The 24987-nt window shown below is 49.9% G+C and overlaps 1 protein-coding gene across 2 annotated transcripts in view; it reads left to right on the top strand.

Annotated features, from left to right (window-relative positions):
- The window catches only part of SVOP (SV2 related protein), a gene marked incomplete at both ends in the record, with an annotated part of 49815 nt that extends 26991 nt beyond the window's left edge, over positions 1 to 22824 (top strand). For both annotated transcript variants that reach the window (XM_080940744.1, XM_080940745.1), the window contains 10 exons: positions 4529 to 4592; positions 7656 to 7781; positions 8235 to 8363; positions 8848 to 8921; positions 11715 to 11791; positions 15724 to 15831; positions 17978 to 18089; positions 18802 to 18883; positions 20181 to 20270; positions 22618 to 22824. In XM_080940744.1, coding sequence (XP_080796870.1) covers positions 4529 to 4592; positions 7656 to 7781; positions 8235 to 8363; positions 8848 to 8921; positions 11715 to 11791; positions 15724 to 15831; positions 17978 to 18089; positions 18802 to 18883; positions 20181 to 20270; positions 22618 to 22824 — 1069 coding nt within the window. The remainder of the gene's footprint in view (positions 1 to 4528; positions 4593 to 7655; positions 7782 to 8234; positions 8364 to 8847; positions 8922 to 11714; positions 11792 to 15723; positions 15832 to 17977; positions 18090 to 18801; positions 18884 to 20180; positions 20271 to 22617) is intronic.
- Between the last annotated feature and the right edge of the window lie 2163 nt (positions 22825 to 24987).

Genomic DNA, 24987 nt, shown 5'->3' with positions numbered 1-24987 from the left:
GAAGTCATCGAACTTGTTCCACTCCTTCCCTTGGTCTTCCCAGATGGTGTCTTCCAGAGATATCCAGGAATTAAAAACCACTGGAGCCTTAAGCAGAGGCCATTAACGGAGACACAACCATAAATCTGGGCTGGCAGTAACTAGCGACCTGTGGCACAACCATAGCTCAGCTACCAGGATTCCCTCACATGAACACTGGCCATGGAGCAGCGCCCCCTGGTGTCTGGAGGAACTGTAGCGGCTCAGGTCAAATTTCCTCCTCCAGGGGTCCTCCGGAATACTGTCTCAGAAGAGATGTACCACACCCTAAACGGCTCACAAACCTCCTGGAAGTGACTTAAGGTGGTAGAAATCCTTTAACAGAACTCATACGCAAAGAAACGATACTGTCAAACAAGCAGAAATCTTGGGTACATCAAAGAAAGGTTACACCCAAACTGGCTGCAGTGCGCCTCATGATGAAAGTCCCCGGTACGGGGAGGGAGGGAAACACACCAGGAGTTGTGTGATAGAACTTGTCCTGGAGACCCAACGCATATGTCCACACACCCCAAACTGGGATCCCGCTACAGACCAAAGTCCAGGCACCACCTGAAAGAGACCTCTGTACAGCTGGGGTTCCCTTATGGGACCCCCTGCTTAGAAACAAACGACACTGGAAACTTGTTTTCAGAAGAAAGGTTAAAGTGTCTGCCTTCTGGGGGGGAAAACAACAAACAAACAAACAAACAAAACAAACAAAAAACAGCAGCAAACGACCTTGCAGGTGTAACTTTTAAGAAACAGAAAAGGGATGCCCAGAGTTAAATTGGGCTAAGGTGGGGTGTTTTTGGTTGGGCATGTTAATTAGGTGAGTCAAAAGGGGCTTTTGGTTGCTGAACCTCAATACTTTGGTAGCTGGACCTTGGTGGTCAGCCTGTGTTAGTGAAGCCTCGCTCTTCTCTGACAGACCCAGTGAGCCTGACGTAGTTTAGTCAGAATTCAGGCCCTATGGGGACAAGGCTCTGCCCTCTGCGTCTGCAGCCGCTGGCTCTCGGGGTTGGCACGGTGGGTGTGGCTGTGGAGCCTCCATCCACCTTACCCGGGAGTTTCTGGCTGGGCAAACCCTCTCCACCGCCAGCATAACCTTTTATGGAGGTAAATGTACCCTCTTTAGTCTAGGGAGATAGTTGTTCCGCCATCTTCACCTGCATTGCCCAATCACAGACATCTGCGAACCGCTCCTCGGGCTGCAGAGTCTTCCAGAAGTCTTAGCACAGGATCTAACTTTTTATCAGTTCTCACCTTAGGAACTCCAAGTCAGTACAAACCGAGTCACATTTGTCTTTGAGCAACCCGGACAGACCTCTTTTCTCTGTCTTACCATTTAAACAGGATCTCCTCACGGGCTGGTCTCTCACCTTACGGACAGTCTTTGCATCCTGGTTCTAAATCACGGAAATCTGCCAGACGCCCTCCTCCCCCATCCCTCTGCTAGCTAAAGGCTAAATGGGATTTAGAACATCGCCCCACTCCCTCCACACTTGCTTTCTCACAGAAGTAACCAGATAGCTGTTTTGTCTGTGAGGAGGGCAAATAAAGCCACCGGCAAATCACAGGAGAACTAAGAAGCCCCAAGAGAGCTCCTCGGCGCCTCTGATGAAGTCATTTGCATAAGCCCAGCTATGTCATAATTAGATGTAATTAGACGGCGCTCTTATCTAGTTAGAAAGATGGCTCCCCTAAGTGCTTTATTGAGAAACATTTAGGTGCCAATATTTTTAGGTCATTAGGTAATATTAAAAGTCTCTGTTCCTTTAGAGTAACCTTACCCAGCCAGAGTTCCTCAGAAAATCAGAACAATGGCATCTGGGGGTGTTATTTTAAAAGAAGTCAACAGCCAGGGTGTAAAGACAGCAGCTGTTGGGAGGACACAGTGCCACAGGCGGGTCATAAAGAAAGGTTTACCTCAGCTCGCAGTCCAGGCTCAATGCCAGGGGATGCATCTGAAGGGGCAGCCAGAGCTGGCTCAGACATAACCTTACAAACCAAGATTCAAGGAGGATGTGTTCACTCTTACCCCTAAACCAGCATTGAGGGGTGGGGCCAAGAACGGTCACTGTGGGTGTGAGGCCAGTCTGATCTACACCTACATGGTGAGTTCCAGGTTATCGAGACTCTTCCCCCACCCCTCACCCCCAGATTCCATCTTGGAACTGACCCTAACGGTATTGTCTAACCCTGATCATCCCCGGCCCCCAACCCTGAGCTCCCACCGCTAGACACCAAAACTGGATCAATTTTAATGCTCTCGGGTGGAGATAAAGTGTCGCCACATAAAACCCTGGGCATGTGCGGCAATGATGGGAAGACAAAACAAACAAACAAAAAATCCCTCCTTCCCTCCCCCCAAACACACACTGATGCTTTCGAGAAGAGCTGCGGTATGACAATGACCGCACCTGGGTGCTTGCTCGCCCTCGGGACAATCCTCACTTGGCTGATTAGAAAACCCAGCTCCTGGGAGGCTTGATCAAAGTCGGCACCCGTTAAGTGAAGGAGAGAGTTACGAACCACCCAGCTCTCAGGGTCCAGGACAGTGATTTACATAATTCAGCCTGGCTCTCCTGTGTTAGCGGCTGGCGCGAGTTTTCCGTCACCGGGTGCGTTAGATGACTTGCTGAACCTAAAAGCTCCATCTGGCGTCACCCGGGCACAGCCACCTGAGAATCCAAGACAGACAGCCAAAGCCACAAAGTCTCCTGTAGCATAAGCTTGCAGCCAGCGGTACTGGGGATCAAATCCAGGGCTGACGAAACCCCTCAAATCGGGGTTGCTTCCCCACGCCAGCTGCAACTGAGTTCAGACCAAACCTGACTAATTCGGGACAGCGCGACTGAGAAGTCACAGTGAGACACTGAGTGAGACACTTTACGCCTGGAGAAGCATACAATAGGGTTTGGTTTGGGGTTAGAGGGTTGGCTTTGTCGTTAAGCGTGCTTATGGCTCTTAGAGAGAAACCAGTTTAATTCTCAGCCCCTCTGTTGAATAGCTAATAATGGATGGAGCTCTAGCGCCCTCTTCTGGCGTATGTGGACACTGCACATAACAGACAAAAACAGTTACTTAAAAAATAATTTAAAACATAATTAGATCAGGTAGCTTAGAATATAGCCCAGTGCAAAGCACTTGCCTGGTTTTGAGTTCAATCTCTAGTCAAAGGGAAAAACTGGACTAAAGGAAAAAGATTTGTTTTATGCGTTTTGCCTGAACATGTGTCCGCACGCACCTTGTGCATGTGATACTTGCAGAGGTCAGAAGGGGACGTCCGGTCCCCTAGAACTGGTGTTGCATGCAGGTGGTTGCTTTGTTGGGTGCTGGGAATCTAACTCCGGTCCTCCAAGCTCCTTACTGAGAAATCGCCAGCCCCAAAATTTGGATTCTAATTTGTAAAATGGTGTTAAGGCGTTCTTCTAACTCTGTCGTTACAAGTGACACTTTGGTTATAAAATGCAAAGAAAAGAAACAAAACTCTCACTGAGCTGCATTTATCTTCACGAGAATAAGCCAGGACAGTGGAGGCCACTAGCTTTGTGTGTGCAGTAGGGGGCACTGTGGCCACCTGCAGAGACAGCTGGAGAAAAACAAACAAACCGCAGCTCCAGGGCACCTTCCAGGTGACTTCCTACACAACCGTGTGGAGTCAAACTCAGCTCCCTGGGCTTGGCAGCAGGGACCTTCATCCGCTGCACCTACTCACCAGCCCCAGAAGAGCTCTTCCTTATAATTAAGATGTGATTGCAAAATGCAAAAGGAAAGACAAATTAAAAATGCCATTTGTCATAAGTTCAGGGGTGGTCCATTTAGGGAGAAATAACCAGAAGCTATAGCTGGTGGATAGAGGTTCTGTGGAGAACAAGATATTGGCAAATCCGATTATGCCCTGGCAAACTATCGGTGTCAGACACCAACCCCACCCATCAATGATTAATAACATACCAGCAAGAGAGGCTGGCTTCGCACACCCTGGGTGCAGCTGCTGGGAGCAACTGGACCTACCCTGTGGCCGTCCCCAGGGATGCACAGACAGATGTGGGGAAACCAGGATGAGGGTGTTTGTCTCTCAGGACAAAAGGCCACATACAACACAGCAACATCAACTTGTTAACACAGCTGCCCACAAACCCACAGCCAGACTTTCTCTAGACTGTGGTTACGGCCGACCTCCACAGAAGTATCCCTGAACCTGAGGGTCATTTGGGGAGTTGGTTAAAAATGCAGGAGCCATCTGCAAAAATCTGCTTCCCAGGGTCAAGGGCTTCTTCATACACTGGCAGAGCAAGATGGTGAATGCTGGCTCCTGGGAGGCAGGGGCAGAAAGATAGTTTGAAGTCAGCCACAGGCTACAGTAAGAACCTGTTTGCTGAAATTCTGACTTTAGCCGTGAGGAATCCACAGATCGTTATTGGAGGATGTTATCCATTGTTGGAGGAAACTCAGAACTTGCCATCTTCCCGTTCTCTTACCCCCTGTCTCTTTGCTCACCTAGGGTGACGCTGTATGCCGAGTTCCTTCCCATGAAGGCCAGAGCCAAGTGTATTTTGCTGATTGAGGTAAGGAGGGGGTAACGGGTCTCCGGGGACTGCAAGCAGTTCTCAGATGAATGTAGCCACAGGACTGCAAAGGGGAGTTTAAGATCTAACAGACTCAATAGGCAAATACGCACCTGAATACACGGTATAAATACCTTTCCCTCCTTCCCTTTCTCCCTCCCTTTCCTTCTTTAATTGGAAGTGAATCTAGGACAGTGGTTCTCAATCTTCCAAACTCTGTGACCCTTTAATACAGCTCCTCATCTGTGGTGACCTCCAACCATAAAATCATTTCATTGTTACTTCATAACTGTCATTTTGTTACTGTTATGAATCCAAGTGTAAATATCAGATATGCAAGATATCTAACAGGTGACCCCTGGGAAAGGGTCTTTTGACCTCCACCCACCCCACCCCCCACCCCACCCCGCACAGGAGGGGTCATGACCCAGAGGTTGAGAACCACCGATCCTACCATACGCTGGGCAAGTGCTCCTCTACTGAGCTGTAGCCCTGGCCTTCTCCGTCCCTTTTATGTTCTTGTTAAATTGCCCAGGCTGGCCTTGAACTCTCTCTGTAGCTCTTAGGCCCAGCCATACAGGATAACCGTTTCTGCTGCATACCGGTACCCACTCTGTCATGTGATCACACTGAGCGGTGCTCTGCTGCTGACTTACACAGTCTAACAACGGTAGCCGTCTGACATAGGCATGGAAAGTGGATGATTATCCATCTGAATGGGTTTGTTTGTTGAGATAAGCTTTTACTTTGTAGCCCTGGGTGGCCTGGAGCTGTGGCTCAGGCTGTCCCTGAGTTTGTGGCAACCCTCCTTCCTCTGCCTCCCTAATATTAAGATCACGGGCATTCACCACTCTCTCTGCTGTTGTCATGATAACGTGATGTGCCCAGGACAGCTGATCTTGATATCTGGCTAACTCAGTTCTCTCTTAGGACCCTTAAACTTCCCAAGATCCAGCAACTAAAAGTGATGGTATGCACCTGTGATCTCCAAACTCAGGAGACAGAGGCAGGAGGATCTCTGCAAGTTCCAGGCCAGCCTAGTCTACATAGCAAGTTCCAGGCCAGTCTGGAGCACATAGCAAGTGGTCGGTCTACCTGTCTCAAAATTTTTTTTGTTTTAAGTTCATACCTGGTTGAGTTGTATGACTAATGTTTGTCCTAACTGACCTTATTAACATAGCCGTCGTTAGACATTTTAGTGGTCACCCATGGTGGTCAACAACAGAAATGGATTGGGGCTCCTTTAAGTGAAGGGTGGGGGGTTGGCTTAGGAAGGCTCTGGGGACTGAAGTGTGGCCCAACTGCAGCTTTAGCATTGCAGATGGAGCCCAGCCAGGAATGACAGGTCCAGTCTGAGGAGGACTTAACGAAGTCACTACTGTAAGGTCCCTGCTGAGGAGAGTGGTCGTAGCTTCCAGGCCTGCCTAGGCAACTGTCTTAGTGTTTAACTGCTGTGAAGAGACACCATGACCAAGGCAATTCTTATAAGGACAGCATTTAACTGGGTCTAGCTTACACGTTCAGAGGTTCATGATCGTTATGACAGGAAGCTTGGCAGCGTCCAGGCAGACACGGTGCTAGAAAAGAAGCTGGGACTCTACAGCTTGATCAGAAGGCAGTTGAGGACTGTCCCAATACTAGGCAGAGCTTGAGTGTAATATTTGAGACCTCAAAGCCCGCCCCCACAGTGATGCACTTCCTCCAACAAGACCACACCTCCACCAACAGGGCCACACCTCCTCCAACAAGACCACACCTCTTCCAATAAGACCACACCTCCTCCAACAAGACCACACCTCCACCAACAGGGCCACACCTCCTCCAACAAGGCCACACCTCCTCCAACAAGACCACACCTATTCCAACAGGGCCACAACCGCTTCAAAAAGGCCACACCTCCACCAAGGCCACACCTTCTCCACCAAGGCCACACCTTCTCCAACAAGGCCACACCTCTTCCAGCAGGGCCGCACCTCCTTCAACAAGGCCACACCTCCTTCAACAAGGCCACACCTCCTAATAGTGCCGCCAGTCCCCATGGGCCAAGCATTCAAACACATGAGTCGATGAAGGCCATATCTATTCAAAGCGCCACAGTGACTTAGTGAGACCTACCTCAGAATGAAAAGTGAGAAGAGGGGTGAGGGCTGCAGCCCCGTTTGTAGAATGGACTGTCTATTAGCAGCGCACAGTAGGAAGCCACAGTCAGGGGGCCTGGTGTGTGTTTGGGGTCCTTTCAAAAGCAGAAAAAGAAGAATGGTTTGGGGGGATAAGGAAGAGATGACCCCCAAGGACGGACCCTGAGCCTGTAGAGCCAGGAAAGCAGATGTCAGAGCACAAAGCAGACAATATGGAGTCACGTGCAGAGAGGACAGAAGTGTACTGTGAGGACAGAAGACATACATTCGTGAGCCACCAGGAAGGACACCGTGCTCGGTGAAGTAATCCAGACATTAAAGACGAGCGCCATGCGATTCTGCTACACAGGTCCCGAGAATAAAGCAGGATCAAGATGACAGGACAGGCGACTTTGAACATGTCTGAACTTGGGAGGCTGAGGCAGGAGACTCTCAAGTCCAAATCTGGGCGGGGCTATGTAGCCAGTTTGAGGCAGAGCCTGGGCCACATACCTAGACCCTGTCTCAAAAGCTTAAAAAAAAAAATGACAACGAGGAAGACAAGTACGGAGATGTCCAGGGGGTGGTGGCCGGGCAGAGTGGGCGCCGACTGTCACGGGGACGGTTTCGTTCCACAGAACGCTGTCCCGCGACCTGGCATTGACGGCTGCGGGACAGACGGGACGCTCTCCATACCAGCGCACACTTAGAATGGTTAGGGGAAAAAAAAACGGAAATAATTCAAAGTCCCTCGAGTGCCCCCTGCCGAATCTGTGTGGCACACTGCTGATCCTTCCCTCCTGCTTCGCGGTGGCGTCCGGCTGTGCGGGTGTGGAAGGGGCCACAGCAGGATGCGCCGGTCTGACTCACTCCTGCCCACTGCATCCCACGGCCGGCGCTGTCCGGACCACACTGCCCTGCGCTGACTCCCACTCTCTCACGCCAGGTCTTCTGGGCCGTCGGGACCGTGTTCGAGGTGCTCCTGGCTGTGTTTGTGATGCCCAGCCTGGGCTGGCGCTGGCTGCTGCTGCTCTCGGCCGCCCCGTTGCTCCTCTTTGCTGTTCTGTGCTTCGTACGTATGCTTGTTTGTTTAAAGTATGTGAGTGCACTGCAGCTGTCCTCAGACACACCAGAAGAGGGCATCGGATCGCATTACAGATGGTTGTGAGCCACCATGTGGTTGCTGGGACTTGAACTCAGGACCTCTGGAAGAGCAGTCAGTGCTCTAACCGTTGAGCCATCTCTCCAGCCCCAGTTGGGGGATGTTTTAATGGTGGCCTTCATTTATTCTACCTGACCCCAGAACTCTAAAAGCAACCATGGTGGTGATGTCTGTGTGTGTAAGCTTATGTTACCCCGTTTAACCTTGTAAACACCGGAACGAGAAACCAGAGGCTCGGGGAAGTGATGTCACTGCACTGGGTCCTATGACTGTGTAACCACACAGATGAGAGAGGGTGGCCGGGAGGAGTGCTCTGTCCTGTACTGACCAGCCACACCCGGGTCTCCTGTCCCCTACCCCCAGTGGCTGCCGGAGAGCGCTAGGTACGACGTGCTGTCCGGGAACCAGGAAAAGGCAATTGCTACCTTGAAGCGGATCGCAACAGAAAATGGAGCCCCCATGCCTCTGGGAAAGCTCATCCTCTCCAGACAGGTCAGTGTGTGAGTGTGAGTGTGTAAGTGTGTGTGTGTGTGAGTGTGTGTGTGTGTGTGAGAATGTATGAGTGTGTGTGAGTGTGTGTGTGTGAGAATGTATGAGTGTGTGTGAGTGTGTGAGAATGTATGAGTGTGTGTGTGAGAGTGTGTGTGTGTGTGTGAGAATGTATGAGTGTGTGTGTGTGTGTGTATGAGGGAGTATGTGTGTGTGTATGTGTGGGGTGGGTAAGTGTCTGTGTGTGAGAGAATATGTGTGTGTGAGTGTGTCATTGTGTGTTTGTGTGGGTATGTGTGTATATGAGTATTCATGGGTATGTCTCTGTGTAAGTGTGTGTGTGTGTGTCTGTATCTGTGTATACCTGTGCATATGTATGTATGCCTTTGTGTGTCTCTGTGTGTATGTGTGTGTACACCAGGCTCTAGCTGAGGCCTCTGTGCATTGGAAACTAGCCAATAATCCATATGTCCTTGTATTGAAACAGGAAGACCGAGGCAAAATGAGGGACCTTTTCACACCCCACTTTCGCTGGACAACGCTGCTGCTGTGGTTTATATGGTGAGCAGTTGGCTGCCCACTGCGAGCCCCTCCCACCGCAAGCCCCTCCCACTTCGAGCCCCTCCCACTTCGAGCCCCTCCCACTTCGAGCCCCTCCCACTGTGAGTCCCGCCCACTGCGAGCCCCTCCCACTGCGAGTCCCGCCCACTGCAAGTCCCTCCCACTGCGAGTCCCGCCCACCAAGAGTTCCTTCCTCATGGTCAGGATTTGAGATTTACTTATTTATCTTGTGTGTGTTTACACATGTGTGAATGCATATGTGTAGATGGGAGGACCAAAGATGACATCAGGCATCCCAATCTTACAAATCAAGGCAGGGTCTCTCACTTGAAGCCAGCTTGCTATGGAGATCTGGCCTCGGCCTTTGGAATGTTGGGATTATAGGCCGGCTATCCATGTGCGCTGTCAGTACCACCCAGCTGATCTGTTCACTTGACCTGGAGCCACTCAGATAAAGTACCTGTTAACGCAGACATTTCTGTCTCTGGTTTTCGAGAAAACACTTGCGTTGCTAGCCATCCCTACCGATGCTCTGTAAGGTAGATACAGTAAAGAAGCACAAAACCTGTGTACCAGAGAGAAGGGCGGGGCAGCTGGGGTGCCAAGGCAGTGAGTACCACAGACAGCCCAGCTGTGGGGAGGAGCCTGGAGCACGAAAGACAACCTCTGAGGAACCTTTTTACAGGAGGTCACTGTTGACTCCAGCCAGGGCCTTAGCCTCTGGGCCTGTTGCCTTGGCTGCCACTGGTGGTACACAGCCATTCTTGGGATCCCCCGTTTGCTACGACGTTTAATTTTTCTTAAGTGACAGCCAAGGGAGGAGACTGGAAGGGAGGCAGATGCAAAGAGTCCAAAGTCCAATTTCAGCCATCTGCCTTTCTCTCCCTCCCTCTCCCCCTCCCTCCCCCTCCCCCCACCAGATCTAGCTTGCAGCATTGTTCTGGGTGGCCAGGGATTTGAGTTCTATTTTTAACTGCTTTCCTTTCACCTTTGAGCAGAGGCACTGATTAACCAGAATGTTCCCAGCGTGGTCAATTACAGGGAGGAGGGCAGAAAGGCTTTGGTAGCTCAGAGGCTCGAGTTCTGCCTCCGCACAAGGTCCTAAGAGCACTTATTAGACACCTGCTGGGTGCCCGGTACAAAGAGGCATCTGTGGCTTTTAGAAAGGGGGCATTGGACAGAACTAAACCACCGACCTTTTAAGAATCTATAGTTCAAAAGAAATTAAATCATTTTTAATCACTGTAATTCGCTTGGACAGATTCCGAATCCCAAAAGCTGTTTGTGAAAGGCTGATTTTAATCCCTTCCCTGTCAAACCTCGTTCTTACCTCAAAGAGAATACGGTTTATTCAGAAGCAAATATAACGTGTCCCCATGAGGAAGTGGTTAATAAGGAAGTGCGGTCACAAAGGTAGGAAAGCCATAAATCAGGGTCTTTGGCAAATCTCTACTCCCAGTATCAGTTACTGTAACCTGATAGCATTCTTAGCTTTTCCCTTCCTATTTATCATCTGTCTGTCTGTCTGTCTGCTATCTATATATCTATCTATCTATCATCTGTCTATCTATCCATCATCTTTCAATCTATCTATCTATATATCATCTATCTATTATCTATCATCTATCCATCATCTATCTATTTATATATATATAATCTATCTATCTATCATCTATCTATCCATCCATCATCTATCTATCTGTATATATCATCTATCTATCTATCATCTATCTATCTATCTATCTATCTATCATCTGTCTATCATCTATCTATCCATCCATCATCTATCTATCTGTATATATCATCTATCTATCTATCTATCTATCTATCTATCTATCATCTGTCTATCTATCATCTATCCATCCATCATCTATCTATCTGTATATATCATCTATCTATCATCTATCTATCTATTCATCTATCTAATCTATCTTCCTATCTATCTACTCGCTGGTAGAAGCGAGTGGTCCACGTGAGTACACTCCAAAGGTTTACTCGGAAGTCTAGGATGTTAGGTCATACACAGACGGTGGGCAAACACTGGGCTATTCAGATAGCGCAGGGCACATTTAGTTTTTCATGCCAGTCTGTCAGCCTTGCAGATCTTCAGCACAGTAGTTTGTTTGTTTGCTCCTGACAGCTCTCCTTTCTATTTCCCCATGTCGAGCGAGCATCTGTCAGGAGACTGTGCCACAGTTAGAAAGGCCACGGTGGAAGAACGTATATGTCACCACCATGAGCCAAGCGAGGGTTTCTCCCACCTCCCGTGTCTGGCATTCACGTGTGACACATTGCAGCAATGTTGTGCTTGAAGTTACAGTGGCCAAGAAGTAGATTTGGGCTAAAGGGATAGATGTAGGTGATAAAGGCAATGTTTTTAGCCAATCAAAACGGTTCTGCTTTAGTCAGACTGAACCCGAGAAGCTGCTACACCGTTACTGTAACTGCAAACAACTCACCTTCGGCCTCTGGTTGTTTCTGAGTCCTTGAATTGCTGTCTCGTGAGTGTTCTGGATCTATACACCCTGAATTAGGATTCCATGCAGGAATGAAGGAATGTGACCTCATACTCTGAAACTCACATTCAATCCCCTGTGCCAGCCCAGAAGGCCCCGTGTGTGCCACTGGGAATGTCACCCTGTCCGTCTTGATTCTTCAGTCCGTCGGAATGCTTCATGGCTTGAGGAGAGGCACAGCTCCAAGATCCTGCAGAGACGGGGAAGGGGTAGCCCTTCCTGGGGCGGGGAATGGCCTTGGCCTCTCTGAGATCTCCGTGTTTCCTGTTCTCTGCAGGTTCTCCAATGCTTTCTCTTATTACGGCTTGGTTCTGCTCACCACGGAACTCTTCCAGGCCGGGGATGTCTGCAGCAGTGAGTACCAATTCCCTCCGCCTTCACCCCTCCCCACCCCCATCCCAGGAACAGCCCCACCCCATTTGCTCCCCTGCCTCCATCATTGCTGAGGCCTGAATTCCATGTTCCCAAGACTCTGGGCGGCTTTGTGATGGTGGAGTTGGGCATGTGCCCAGTCCTTCTCACCCCGTCACAGATAAACAGAGGCATCTCCAAGAAAGCTCTCTTGAGGAGAGAGCAATCAGCTTGCTCTCTGCTGAAGGGAAGTGAAGGGAACATTCATTTCTGCCTAAAGATCTGAGGAGAACCCACTCTAAGAGCAAAGGGTTGAGGCACCCCCAATTAGCATGTGTGAGGCCCTGGGTTCATTCCCCCACCAGAAAAATAACTAAATAAAATACCAAATTGGGGGTGGTAGTTTTTAAGGCAGAGGCTGGCCCCGAGCTTATCCCGCCTGAGCCTCTTAGTGCCGGGATTTTAGGCATGTGCACCATGTTTGGGTAAACACTGCCCTGACAGGAACAACATCCGTGTCTAGCTCCCTAGTAGGCTTTTTATGTTTTTATATTAGAACTTACTATGTAGCCCTTGGATCGCTCAGAACTTGTTATGTAGACCAGGCTGGCTTCAAACACACAGAAGCTACTGAGCCCAGCTTTCTTTTTTATTTTATTTTTTTTAAAACAACTTTATTTTACAAAACAAAGATAAATGTACAGATTTTAAACATTTTTTGCTTAAAATTATACATTTTTGTCAGTACTTTTTTCCCCCGATTTTAACATAGTTTTTACATAAAACTATATGAATATATTTTTTAGTCAGTACTTGATTTTTTTCAAGGTTTGATAGTATGCCTTGAAAACTTAATAGTTACAATGAGCATAAAGTACATGTAAAACAAAATGTAACATGGAAATAGTTAAAGTTTTCTTGTTTTGTAAATTTTTTTTGTTTTGTTTTGTTTTCTTTATTTCTTGGACTTCATACAGTCTGTGAGTTGTTTCTGGGGGAGTGCAAGCCTCTGGGGTTAGCATCCCACTATCAGTGACTGCATATTATGTCTGTTCTTTTGTGACTGGGTTATCTCACTCAGGATGATATTCTCCAGATGCAGCCATTTTCTTAAGAATTTGATTAAGTCATTGTTTCTGGTGGCTGAGTAGTATTCCATTGTGTATATGTACCACAATTTTTGTATCCATTCATCTTCTGAAGGACATCTGGGTTCCTTCCAGCTTCTGGCTATTATAAATAGAGCCGCTATGAACATTGTGGTGCATATATCTTTGTTGTGTATTAAAGTGTCTCTGGGGTATATGCCCAGAAGTGGAATAGCTGGGTCTTCAGGTAGTACTATATCCAATTTTCTGAGGTATCGCCAGACAGATTTCCAGAGTGGTTGCTGAGCCCAGCTTCCTATAGGGCTTTTTAAGAGCACTTGTCGAGTCAGGCGGTGGTGCACACCTGTAATCCCAGCTCTGGGGATGCAGAGGCAGGAGGATCTCTCTCTGTGAGTTTGAGGCCAGCCTGGCCTATAGAGTGTCAAGACAGCCAGGGCTGCACAGAAAAACTGTCTCAAAACCAAAAAGCAAAACCAGAAACAGACAGACAGACAGAAAGAACAGCTGTAGAATTGGAGAAATCTCATTCCACAAAACTGAATGCATTATGTTTCTATAAATACCCCAGGTTAGATTCTGTTGCTCGGCCCAGGGGCCCAACATGGAGCAGGAGCCAGGCTGGAGCTCAGACAGGAGCCACAGTTCCAGCTCCTAGGAACACAAGCACCAATGTCACACACGTGTGTGACAAGGAAAGGCTCATAGCTTAGACAGGTTCACAGGGTGTCCTGGAGCCCCTCCTGGGAGCTACAGCTTCTGGTTGGTCAGAAACTCAGCAATTTGGAGCTTGTCTACAGAGGATCCCCCAAACACTGGCCTATCTCACCCTTGGGGTCTCCTGATTCATTTTCCACTAACAACTTTGAGGGGAAGTTACGACACACAGTTAAAATAATCTTCCCAAGCTCCCTCCCCCCAAAAGGACACAAAGTATGGTTCTGGGATTCATGCATGTGATTCTGGGATTCATGCATGTGATTCTGAGGTTCATGCATGTGATTCTGGGATTCATGCATGTGATTCTGGGGTTCATGCATGTGATTCCAGGGTTTATGCATGTGATTCTGGGGTTCATGCATGTGATTCTAGGGTTTATGCATGTGATTCTGGACGGTGGCTGATGTGCCTTTTGCTTGTGGGAATGAGTCAGCTGGAGCAGAGCTCCACCCCTGCCCCACAGGGTGGAACCCAGAGCCTCCCCCATGCTAGACAAACACTCTACCGCTCTCCACACCCCCCACCTAGGAACTTTGACACAGAGCCAGAGCCATTTAAACCTTCTCTGGACCAGTTTAATCAGCATGGGTGAGGCCCACGCACTTAGTCAGGTTTCAAAGCTCCTCAGAGGGCTGCAGTATGAAACAGAAGTCACCAGACAAACTGAGGAAATCAAAAGATGTGCAGTGTGCCCGTGTCCAGCCTTCTGGTCGCTTCTGTCTTAAAGGCGACACTGGAATTCGGTTACGGAAGTCAAAGCAGAGGATAAAGGAACCAAGTTTCTCCAGGGTTTGCCCAGTAATAAAGCAGGCACTTAGCAGACATGAAGCCCTGAGTTCAATATCCCCGCACAATTTATTCAACCATTTACTCATGGAAGGTCTTACTGGTATAAAATCTGAAGGGACAGTATTGTCCATGCTAACTGCGGATGCTCATAAGTGGCCAGGCTAAGCCCTGCAGAAGCACCCAGCTGCAGATCTGGTTGGGGGTGGGTGTGTGGGGTAAGTGAGCAGAGGTGACAGCCCTCAGGCAGTGGACATTTGAGCCAATCAGAGGACCCACTACACTGTCAGAAGGCAGAGGTTGGCGGGCTTTTTCTGTCAAGAGCCACACAGTAAATGTTTCCAGCTTCGAGAGCTATGCAATTCTGGTGAAACCTAGCAGGAAAACAACCCCATACACACATATGCAAGTGTGTGTGTGTGTGTGTGTGTGTGTGTGTACACATGTAAATCCTTTTGTATGCATTAGTTGCTGGAGATTTCCTGGAGTAAACGGTGGGGTGCTGTGGAGAGGCAGCAGCCTTGGAGCCCTTTTCAAAAGCCTGGTGAAGTCTGAGTCTTGTCAGTGCTATGCAGTATTTCAGGATAATTCTGTCAGACGTAAGAGCTGAAATTAGGGACACAGGCACATCCCCTAGGTGGGTGTGGCTTCTCAAGAGACAGAACACCACCACACCACCACTCACTCGGGTTGATTTCTGGATTCTCACTTTATGGGGAAACTTTAGTGGAGAGGATTATTCGGGAGCTGAGGTCCGGGAGGGAAATGATAAGAATCCCAGGACCCCATCAAGACTCTCCTGGAAGAGGCTTTAATATTTTTGCTCTTTCTGTGGGGTTTCACAGACGCTTTATAGTGTGGTGGGAGCAGGCGATTTGAGGATGCTAATTACTCAGAGGGCTCATTACCATGTGGCAGAAATCAGTGGTCCCCTTAGTGCGTCTTAGCGGGGTCTGATGTAACACAGTTCTGGGATTGCATTAGCCACTAGGCAGTCTAACTGTTCTCTGTGCTGACACAGCCTATCTCAAAATAGGAGAAAGTGCATCAGAGTCCACTAGTGGGCACAAGCAGGCTTCAGAGAGGTCAAACTAGTGCTCTGTCTTCTGCTTGGGGTTCATCCCTGAGCCCGTCTGTCTCCCCAGCTCTTTCTGTGGTGTCTCAGAGTCAAAGCACAGCACCACAACTCCCAAGCCCTGGAGACTGTGACTTTTACAGTTGGCTACCCAGCCCGCTGTTCACAGGCAAGAAGAGATAGGATACGGGGAACTTCAGTGCAGAACTGTGTGACCGACCATCCCTACCCCTCTCTCCCCACCCTAGTTTCCAGCCGGAAGAAAGCGGTAGAAGCCAAATGCAGCTTGGCCTGTGAGTACCTGAGCGAAGAGGATTACATGGACCTGCTGTGGACCACCCTGTCTGAGTTCCCAGGTGAGGGCGGAGAAACCTGCCGTCTGTCCAGGAGTCAAAATAAATCAGTCCCTTTCTACACATTACAAAAAAACAGTGGAGTCCTCTGGGTAGGACTCTGTGTGCGGCCTAACCAGTGGGGCTGGCTAGGGTCAAACATTCTGTTTAAAGAGCAGGACTCCTGGGCTGTGTGTGACAGCAAGCAGCAACACAGTTGCAAGACTAAGGTGTGTACAGAACCTTACTGCAACTGGACACACTGTAGCAAGGGTCATAATGCTGTCCGGTCCCACTGCCCCAGTTGGTACCCAGGATAAGGAAGACCCAGCTGGACTCTCTCTCTCTCTCTCTCTCTCTCTTTCTCTCTCTCTCTCTCTCTCTCTGTGTGTGTGTGTGTGTGTGTGTGTGTGTTTGAGGACTCTACCCCGTTACTGTAATGAAATGCCTTAGGTTAGATACTTTATGAAGACATGGATTTAGTGCACAGTTCTGAAGCTAGCATCAGCTCAGCTCTGGCCAGTACTTCCTAGTGGTAGCACTGTAGAGGGGCCCCTGGAAGGACAGACAAGAAGCCAGAGAGACAGGGGCCGTAGCCACGTCCATCTTGACATCACTACACTGAGGGCCGAGCTCCCAGCACATGATTACTAGGGGAAGACCCTCAAACCACGTCCCAACCACAGCACTGAGGAACCTCAAGCTTAAAAAGCCCAGAACTTTATAACTGGACACCAAGTTCTCTGTCATTGCTCCTGAGAGGACAATGTCCTTGCTCTCAAAAGCTCCTGTATAAATAACTCTGGAATGGTAGTCTAGAACAAAAGAACAGAGATGGAGCCACGGAGGACCTTCCTCCAGATGGAAAATGTCACGTATGTGGGAAGGGCGCATCAAACTTCCAAACTTGGACACCCTCCCTCCCTCCCCTCTCTCTCCCTCCCTCCCTCCCATGCTGAACCAATGCTATTTGAAGGAACTAAAGGTAGCCCAATGTCATTTTGGCTTCTCCCACTTTCCATTTTTCCACAATCACTCTATTCTGCTCAGCCAAAGCCGAGCAGTCTGCAGAGACCTCAATACACTATCGTACCTGAGTCACCCCCACAAACAGCACCTTGAACTTATACCCTTGTCCCAGAGCCATGTAAGAGTTTGCCTAAGACACTGAATGTCCCATGGCTGGCAGAGCTTAGCCCTGTGCCCCACACGTCCCTCCCATTAACATTAGGAAAGGAGAGCCCTGGCTCTGAGGTTATAGCTTACCATGAATGCTCTGAAATGTTGACTCTTTGTTTCCTGTTACGTTTGCTTTTGTTTGGTTTTGTTTAGAACACATGCCACCCTCCTAGAATAGATCGTGACACACGATAAGCAATAATTAAATAAATTTGGAAAATAGGGCTCTGCTAGCATTTACTTTATTTATTTATTTTTGAGACAGGGTTTCTCTGTGTAGCCTTGGCTATCCTGAAACTCACTATGTAGACCAGGCTAGCCTCAAAGTCACAGAGCTCTTCCTGCCTCTACATCCTGAATGCTGGAATCAAAGGCAGCCAGTGGTATTTAGTTTAGAAGACCTTTGATGAAGAATAATAAGTTAGTTCTCCAAATATAATAATGATTATATAGTGATAATGTGCTATATTATATACTAATCTAAAGCTGCCTCTATGGACACAGGGTTCACCATTTTGCTAGTCCCATACGTAGATAAAGAAATCAAGGCTCAGAGTAGACAAGCTCCAGGTTACAACTCAGTATTAATAAGAGGAGTTAGATCCAACTAGTCATGATTCCCAGCCAGGGCATTCTGCTGGCTGGTTGCAGCAGATGCCATCCTTCAGGCTCCTGTAAATGCCTGTATCAGTTGACCCTTAACACATGGCCCTTTCCTTTAGAGACCTGAGACAGTACATCTCCTAGGTGCTGGGAATAGATCAGAGATGGGGGGGGGGCTTCTTCCCTGGTCCCCTTTCTCACAGAATTCCACACAGTTGTAGCAGGCATTGGTCCAAAGTTGGCCGTAACGTCCGAAAGCTAAGTTGGGCCAAAACCTGGAGCTCATGGATTCTCTGGGCTGGTGTACTATCAGGGGCAGAGGGTGACTTGGGGTGGGTCATCAGGAACCAGCTGAGAAGCTGCCTACCTTGTCCTGCTCTCCTGGCAGGTGTCCTCGTGACTCTGTGGGTCATCGACCGCCTGGGCCGTAAGAAGACCATGGCTCTGTGTTTCTTCATCTTCTCCCTCTGCAGCCTCCTGCTGTTCATCTGCATTGGAAGGTGGGTGTCGGGAGGACCCCCAGACCCTCACGAGGACTAAGTAAGGTGGCTCATGGCACCTCATGATGGGCCAGAAGCCTCTGCCAGGGCAACAAGGGACCATGTGTCTTTGTTTTCTATAAGAACCTCAAGGTTAGACTTAATGTTTAATTGGGGCTAGCTTACAGTTTCAGAGGTTTAGTCCATTCATCATGGCAGGAAACATGGCAGCAGGCAGGTAGGCACGGCCCCAGAGAAGGAGCTGAGAGTTCTATATCCTGTCTGCTGGCAGCAGGAAGAGAAAGCAAGACTGGGCCTTGGTTGCACGTTGGAGAAACTTCAAAGCTCACCCCCAGTGACACACTTCCTCCATCAAGGCCACACCTCCTAATCCTTCTCAAGGAGTGCCACTCCCGGATGACTAAACTTTCAAATAGATGAGCCCATGGGGGCCATTCTTATTTAAACCACCACACAGTGACTTCCTACAAGCATGCTCATCCAAGCTTTAAGCTCAGTATAAGAATTCCAGAATACAATGTGGCCACAGATGTGTTACATAGAGAATGCAATCTTTACCTGCAGCACTTGAGGGTGCTGCAGGGTCTATGCGGGTGTGCTGGGCGCTTGGGCGGGGGATCTCTGCAGACTGGGAAGTCAGTTCTTCCTGGGAAGGTGGGCTGGCAGAGAGAATCAGACACAACCCCCCCTCCTGCTCTTTTGTCCTCTCCAGAAATGTGCTAACCCTCTTACTGTTCATTGCAAGAGCGTTTATCTCTGGAGGCTTCCAAGCAGCCTATGTTTACACACCTGAGGTAGGAGAGGTGCCCGAGAATGGGGTGGGGATAGGGAATGAGGGGCTCGAGGCAGGGCGTGGGGTGTGGGGGGCAGGGGTGGGGATGGGGATGCTGTCTGCCCAGAATCTCAGTGGTTCTTGGATCCGGGCACCTGTGTCCCTCATTTATTCATTCATTCCCACTTCTTTTATAATCTTTTTTTTCTCTCTCATAGAGGCACTAAGCTCAGTGTAGGAATTCCAGAGGTTGCCTAAGATTGTAGAGCTAAAGTGAATGGGGTGCAGGGCAGCTCACATCCTACCTTCATGGAAACAACCACCCCCACCCCCGCAGCTCGAGAGCTGAGCGTGCAGCTCAGTGTTGAAGCGGCTGCTTTCTTGCTCAATGCCCCCATTTGACGTCCAGTACTGAAAAAAATTTTTTTTCTGAGCCTGTCTAAACCTCAGCCAGAAGGCAATCGGTGACCATGAAGAACTAATTAAATAGGTAACCGGTACCCAGCCGAGTAGTAGGTTTCTGTGTAGACTCTGAGAACCCAGAGCAGGAGCTGGAGAGATGACTCAGTGGTTACACACACACACAGAATTGAGTTTGGTTCCCAGCACCCACTTTGGGCAACTCACGATTGCCTAGAACTCTAGGTCCAGGGGCTCTGATGCCCTCTGCTGGCCACTAAGGGCAGGCAGGCAGGCAGGCAGGCAGGCAGGCGATATACATGCATGCACACATGCACACACTCAGGGGGCATACACGACTGCTCGAAGCCACCCTTACAGAAGTGCAGTGTGCCCCTCTGTGCCCAGCTTCCTCTCTGGAGGAGCTGAAGGTACGTGTGGTGTGGCGAAGTCAGCACAGGTCACAGCACCTGCCAGAAAGAGATCACTGCCAAGTTCAGTTCCTTAAGTTCTCCAGGAGAAAAAAAATTAGTACTGTAGTACTAATCCTTTCATTCATTCTGTATTGAGTACCAACCATATGCTCGGCAGCTACACACATCAGTAATTATGTGTGTTGTGTATGATACATTGTATCCATCCACCCTTACTGAACTGTTCTCATAGTTGGTCTGTTTTGCTTTGTTTTTGTTATACTGAGGTAGAGCCCAGGGTCTGACCATGCCAGGCAAGCCCTCTGTACTCACCGCTCCTCCATCACTGTTAACCAGAAAAACCCACAGCCCACCTCATGCTCTCCGCCTTCTTGGGGGAACCTCCTAGCTCCTTTGCCCGCTTCCCTTCCTGCAGTACTGGGTGGGAAAAGGGGTGAGGAGTTTCTGCGTTTCCCGTGACGTCTGGCTAACACCTTGACATTCCAGGTGTATCCCACGGCGACGAGGGCACTGGGCCTGGGCACCTGCAGCGGCATGGCGAGAGTGGGCGCTCTCATCACTCCGTTTATAGCTCAGGCAAGTGCTGCCCCAAACACAGATCTAGGTAGCAGCCGGCTGTGACTACAGACTGGACTACATTTCCCAGCAACCCACTCGAGGGGGGAAGAGTCACAGAAGAATAAAAAGCCCAAGTCCAACAGGCAGGGACTCAGTCAAGCCTGGAATGAAATTCAGGTCTTCCCTGTACAGAAAACCCTTAAAGCCCAGAGGATTCAATCCAGAGTAATTTGCATACACTGGGTGGAGCAGGATGGCCAGGTGGTCCCAGCCAGTTTGGGAATGAGAGGAAGGCTTGAGAGCAGAGTTTGGGGCTAAGATAACTGTGAGACAGCAACCCCCAACACAAACAACAGACACCCACTTGCAGTAGAACAGGTATCCGGCTCCCGTTCTGAATCGGCTGATCTGAGTGAGTTACCAAAGTTGGTAACTCTATGGGCACAAAGCATTCCCGTTCCTGTTTAGGGTCTAAATATTCAGCTTTCTTGCTTTCATCGTTTTATAAAGGAGTAGGTCCCATAATTAAATTTAGTTGCCTTAAAGATTTGGGCCAACAAAATGGCTCGGCAGGGGGAGACACTGCCAGGTCTGATGACTTGTGTTTGGTACCTGGGAACCCACAAGGCAGAAGGAGCTCCTGTAAGTTGTCCTCCACACACACACACACACACACACACACACACACAGACAGACAGAGTGGGGAGAGGGAAGAGGGAGTGAGAGAGACACACACACACAGAGAGAGAGAGAGAGAGAGAGAGACAGACAGACAGACAGAGTGGGGAGAGGGAAGAGGGAGTGAGAGACACACACACACACACACACACACACAGAGTGGGCGAGCATGCATAAGGGATTAGAACAACAATGTCAGGTTTCCGGGGTGGGAGAAGAGAAACGTGTAATCCTTCAGGGTTTATTGATTCTGCAGGCAGACAGGCTATACAGCTCAGAGAGGGTCTGCGGCAAGGGGCTTCAGTTTTGCCAGAGAAAGCTGGGTCTCTAAGGGTCCTGGGCTGTAAGGAATCAGGCCTAGTTAAGATGAGCTTAGGTTTCCAGGGGGAGAGGCGAAGCCTAGAAGAGCTCTGTCAGCAATTTGCGCCCACAGGGGTGGGGTTGGGGTGGGGGCGGGGGAAGAAACTGCTGATGTGGAACTGCATCCCCGAGGGGCTTTCCAATGATACCCAAAGGGGCTGTGTTCCAACAAATCATTTGGTGGCATTCACGCACATATGACGCTGTGCACCCCACTTTGTCTACTTCCAATGCGTTCTCATCACCGTTCCCCAAGTCACTATCCATTAGGGGCCGTCCCCACCCCTAGTAAACACCGACCTGCTTCTTGTCTGCACGGATTTACCTGTTCTGGGTGGTGCAGCAGATTGGGGTGCTGACATCTATCACTATGTTGTTGTCCCTTCCACATCATTTCTAATGCCCCCCGAGTTGTCTGGGCCAAAGCCTGGATCCTGCAGATCCTAACAAGCTGACCTCACTGGCTAAAAACATGAAGAGAGAAGAAAAGCAGAGGCTCATTCACCACGGCCATGCTCGGGAGAGAAGCCAAAAAGGGGTCCAGTGCTCCCCCCAAGTCCATCATCAAGGTCCTGATGTGAGATTTAGGTTTAAGCAAGAGGTTTACACAGCTCCGTGGTCCGGCAGGCTCTCCGGTCATTGAGGTCCAGGTCCTTCCCGGGACACGGAGAGGTGGGAAGCCCTGCTGCGCCCAGGTTTCTGGGGAGTCTGTCTGGGTTGGGGACATGCAGATCTCTGGGTCACACTGTGGCCCTCCCCATCAGCTCAGGCTGATAGATGGTCTGTAAGTTCTCAGAACTCTGACACCTCTTCCTCTGACCCACTCCAGGCTTCTGCCTCCTCCTCCTTCTGCCGCAAGACCCCTGGAACAACCCCAGTTTTGGGGTACCATTGCCTCAAAATAGTTTGATAGCCAAAGGGAGATCAGCATGTGTCTCTTTAGAATGTCTTCATTCGATGCCAGTCCCTTGGGGACAGAGCACCGAGCTTTGTCCTGTCTGTGGTCCAATATTTGTTATCAGAGAGGAAGTTTGGCACAGGCTAGACCATAGCAATGACTTGGAATTCTTGTTTGGTCAGTTTCGGTTTTTCGGCACAGGCCCTTACTATATGTTTGGTGAGAACTTGGACTCAGGAGCCTCTTGTCCCCGAGTGCTGGGATTGATGGACACCTACTATGCCTGGCGGTATGCAGAATCTTCAGTCTGATGGGCCTTACTCTGTCCTTGAACTCAAGCAGTCCCTCCTACTTCAGCCTCTTAGAGCAAGGATTACAAATGCACAGCCCTGAGAAGGTGTCCTTATCTCCCCGCATCTCCTTCCACAGGTGATGCTGGAGTCGTCCGTGTACCTGACCCTGGCCGTCTACAGTGGCTGCTGCCTCCTGGCTGCCGTGGCCTCCTGCTTTCTGCCCATCGAGACCAAAGGCCGAGCATTGCAGGAGTCCAGCCACCGGGAGTGGGGCCAGGAGATGGTTGGCCGAGGGACAAACAGCGCCGGTGTCCCAAGGTCAAACTCTGGCTCTCAGGAGTAGTGACCCCTGGGAGTTGAGCTGGTCTTTGAGGCTGGGAGCCTAGATAGCTGGCAGAGCCCAGCTGGGCCACTTACACGGTCACTGCCGACATCAAGAACTTTCCTGAGAGGGCGATGTGGACCGACAGGGTTTTGTGTCTTCACTGTGTTTGGCCATGTTCATCGAGGGTCACCCGCCCCAGGAAGATGGGGCAGCATTCACTCCAGGGGGCTCTCTGTGGTGGGGGAAGGTTTGCACATCACCGTGGATCTGCATGGGGACGCTGCTAGTGTGGGAGGGTCCCAGGGTGCTCAGGGCCAGCTGAGCAGATGTCACAAGGTTACCCAGTCATACCCTTGGAGAGCCACTGCCCAAAGATCTCCATAGATACAGTCTCAGCCCAGACCCCCCGTGACACCTGCCATTTTGTCCAGTATGTTTCTCCTACACCCTGGCCCCAGAAATTCTTTGGAATTAAGGTGAGCTTGAGTCTGGCTGGAGCCTGAGACACCCCACTGCTTCCTTGGCTGAGCCCCTCTAGATGCCTCTCCAGGGCCCGCGAGGTAGGAACCGGCTGATGAATGTGTTCTTGAATTTGAACCGAGTAGCCCCCATTGACCCCTTCTGGAGTCTCTGTCTCTGGCTGCAGGGGGTTCTGTTATATTTCTGGGGAGAGCTAGGTACCCACCAGGCACCAGACTCAGAAAGTTGTTAACCCATTCCCTGACTTGGAGAGTAAGGCCTAACCGAGGGAAGACTTACTGCCCAAAACCAGAGCCAGAGCCACTCCTGAAACAGTGAAGGCCTTTCTGGGCGCTCTCTCCTGGCCCACTCAGCCCTACTACACGGTGAGTCCCGGTTTACACGGGCTTCCAGACTTGGCTGTGTGTAGGTGGCGGTATGGACTGAGAGATCTCTAGGGCAAAGCACCAAGTGCAGGTCCACTACATCTTGGGACGGGGAACCCGTTGTCCCTTCTCAGTCCTCCTCTGCTTTCTCTTCATGCTCCTCTGTCAAGGGTAGCGCTGGTCCCACAGAGGCAGGTCCCGGGAGGATGTCCTGGCATGAGGATCAGGAAAGCCCATGTCAGAGGGAGAGAAGAGGCCATTGGTCTCAGGAGGAAGGACAGGAGGTAGGTGGGTCTGGGAGGCAGCCCACGTGTGTACTCCCGGACGCCAGAACACACCAGCCGCCTTCCGAGATTCAGGAAGGAAACACGCAGGGGGAGGAAGGAGACAGCCAGGCTCACTGAAGGCCGGAGGAAAGCGGCCGCTGCTCAGACACACCGCAAGGGAGCCAAATGTGCGTTGTGCGTTCATCTCTTATTAAAACGTTGGTGACGGACATTACGGGGTGTGAATCTGGTCACTGGTCATGGTGTACTAGTGACAGGTCACTTGAATGTCGGCTAACTTGTCCCACCCGAGGAAGCGCTCTGATACAATGTCCTCTCCACAAAGTTCGGTGGCCCAGCTGGCAGGGCAGCATCCGGGACCCTGAGTTTGGTGGGGACAACTCTGTTAATGGGACCAAGATACAGCGGCCTCTTCTTCGTGAGGAAAATTTGGTGTCCACCCCTGTACCCCGTTCTGTCAGCCACATTATCATTATTTATTGATATTTCAATCCAACTTTCACAGTATAGCCCAGGCTAGCCCCGTTCTCTTGATCTTCCTCCCCTGCGCACTGCCACACTCAGCCACATTTTCTTGAATCTCAAGTTATTTCTGGGCAGTTCATCTCTCCTAGGAAACAGTCTTTCCTTTGTCGTGTCTGCTTCTCCTCTCCTGCTCCTCCTCCCCCCTCCTCCTCTCCCCTCTTCTCCTCCCCATAGCAGGTCCTTTTCACTTCTTATCTTCAAACAACTGAGCTCCAGTAGAAAGGAAGCTGGGGGTGGGGGTGGGGTGGTAGGCGTGTTCTCCAGGGGCTACAATGAAGAGGGTTGTAATTTCTACCCCAGAGAGAAACATTAACTTTTGAAGCATTTTTTAAAGTTCAAAGTTAAGTACACACCTGTAATCCTAGTACTTGGGAGTCGGAAGTAGGAAGGCCTGAAGCTCAAGGTTACAGAAACAGTGAGTTTGAAGACAGTCTCGTGAGACACCCTCAAAAACAACACACACACATACTCGGACACTCACAGACAGAGACAGGAGAAGGGGGAAGGAGAGAGAGAGGGAGAGA

This window comes from Micromys minutus, assembly GCF_963924665.1.
Source record: "Micromys minutus genome assembly, chromosome: 29".
Lineage (NCBI taxonomy): Eukaryota > Metazoa > Chordata > Mammalia > Rodentia > Muridae > Micromys > Micromys minutus.
Note: the sequence above shows the minus strand (reverse complement) of the source record. Positions and strands in the feature narration are given on the sequence as shown.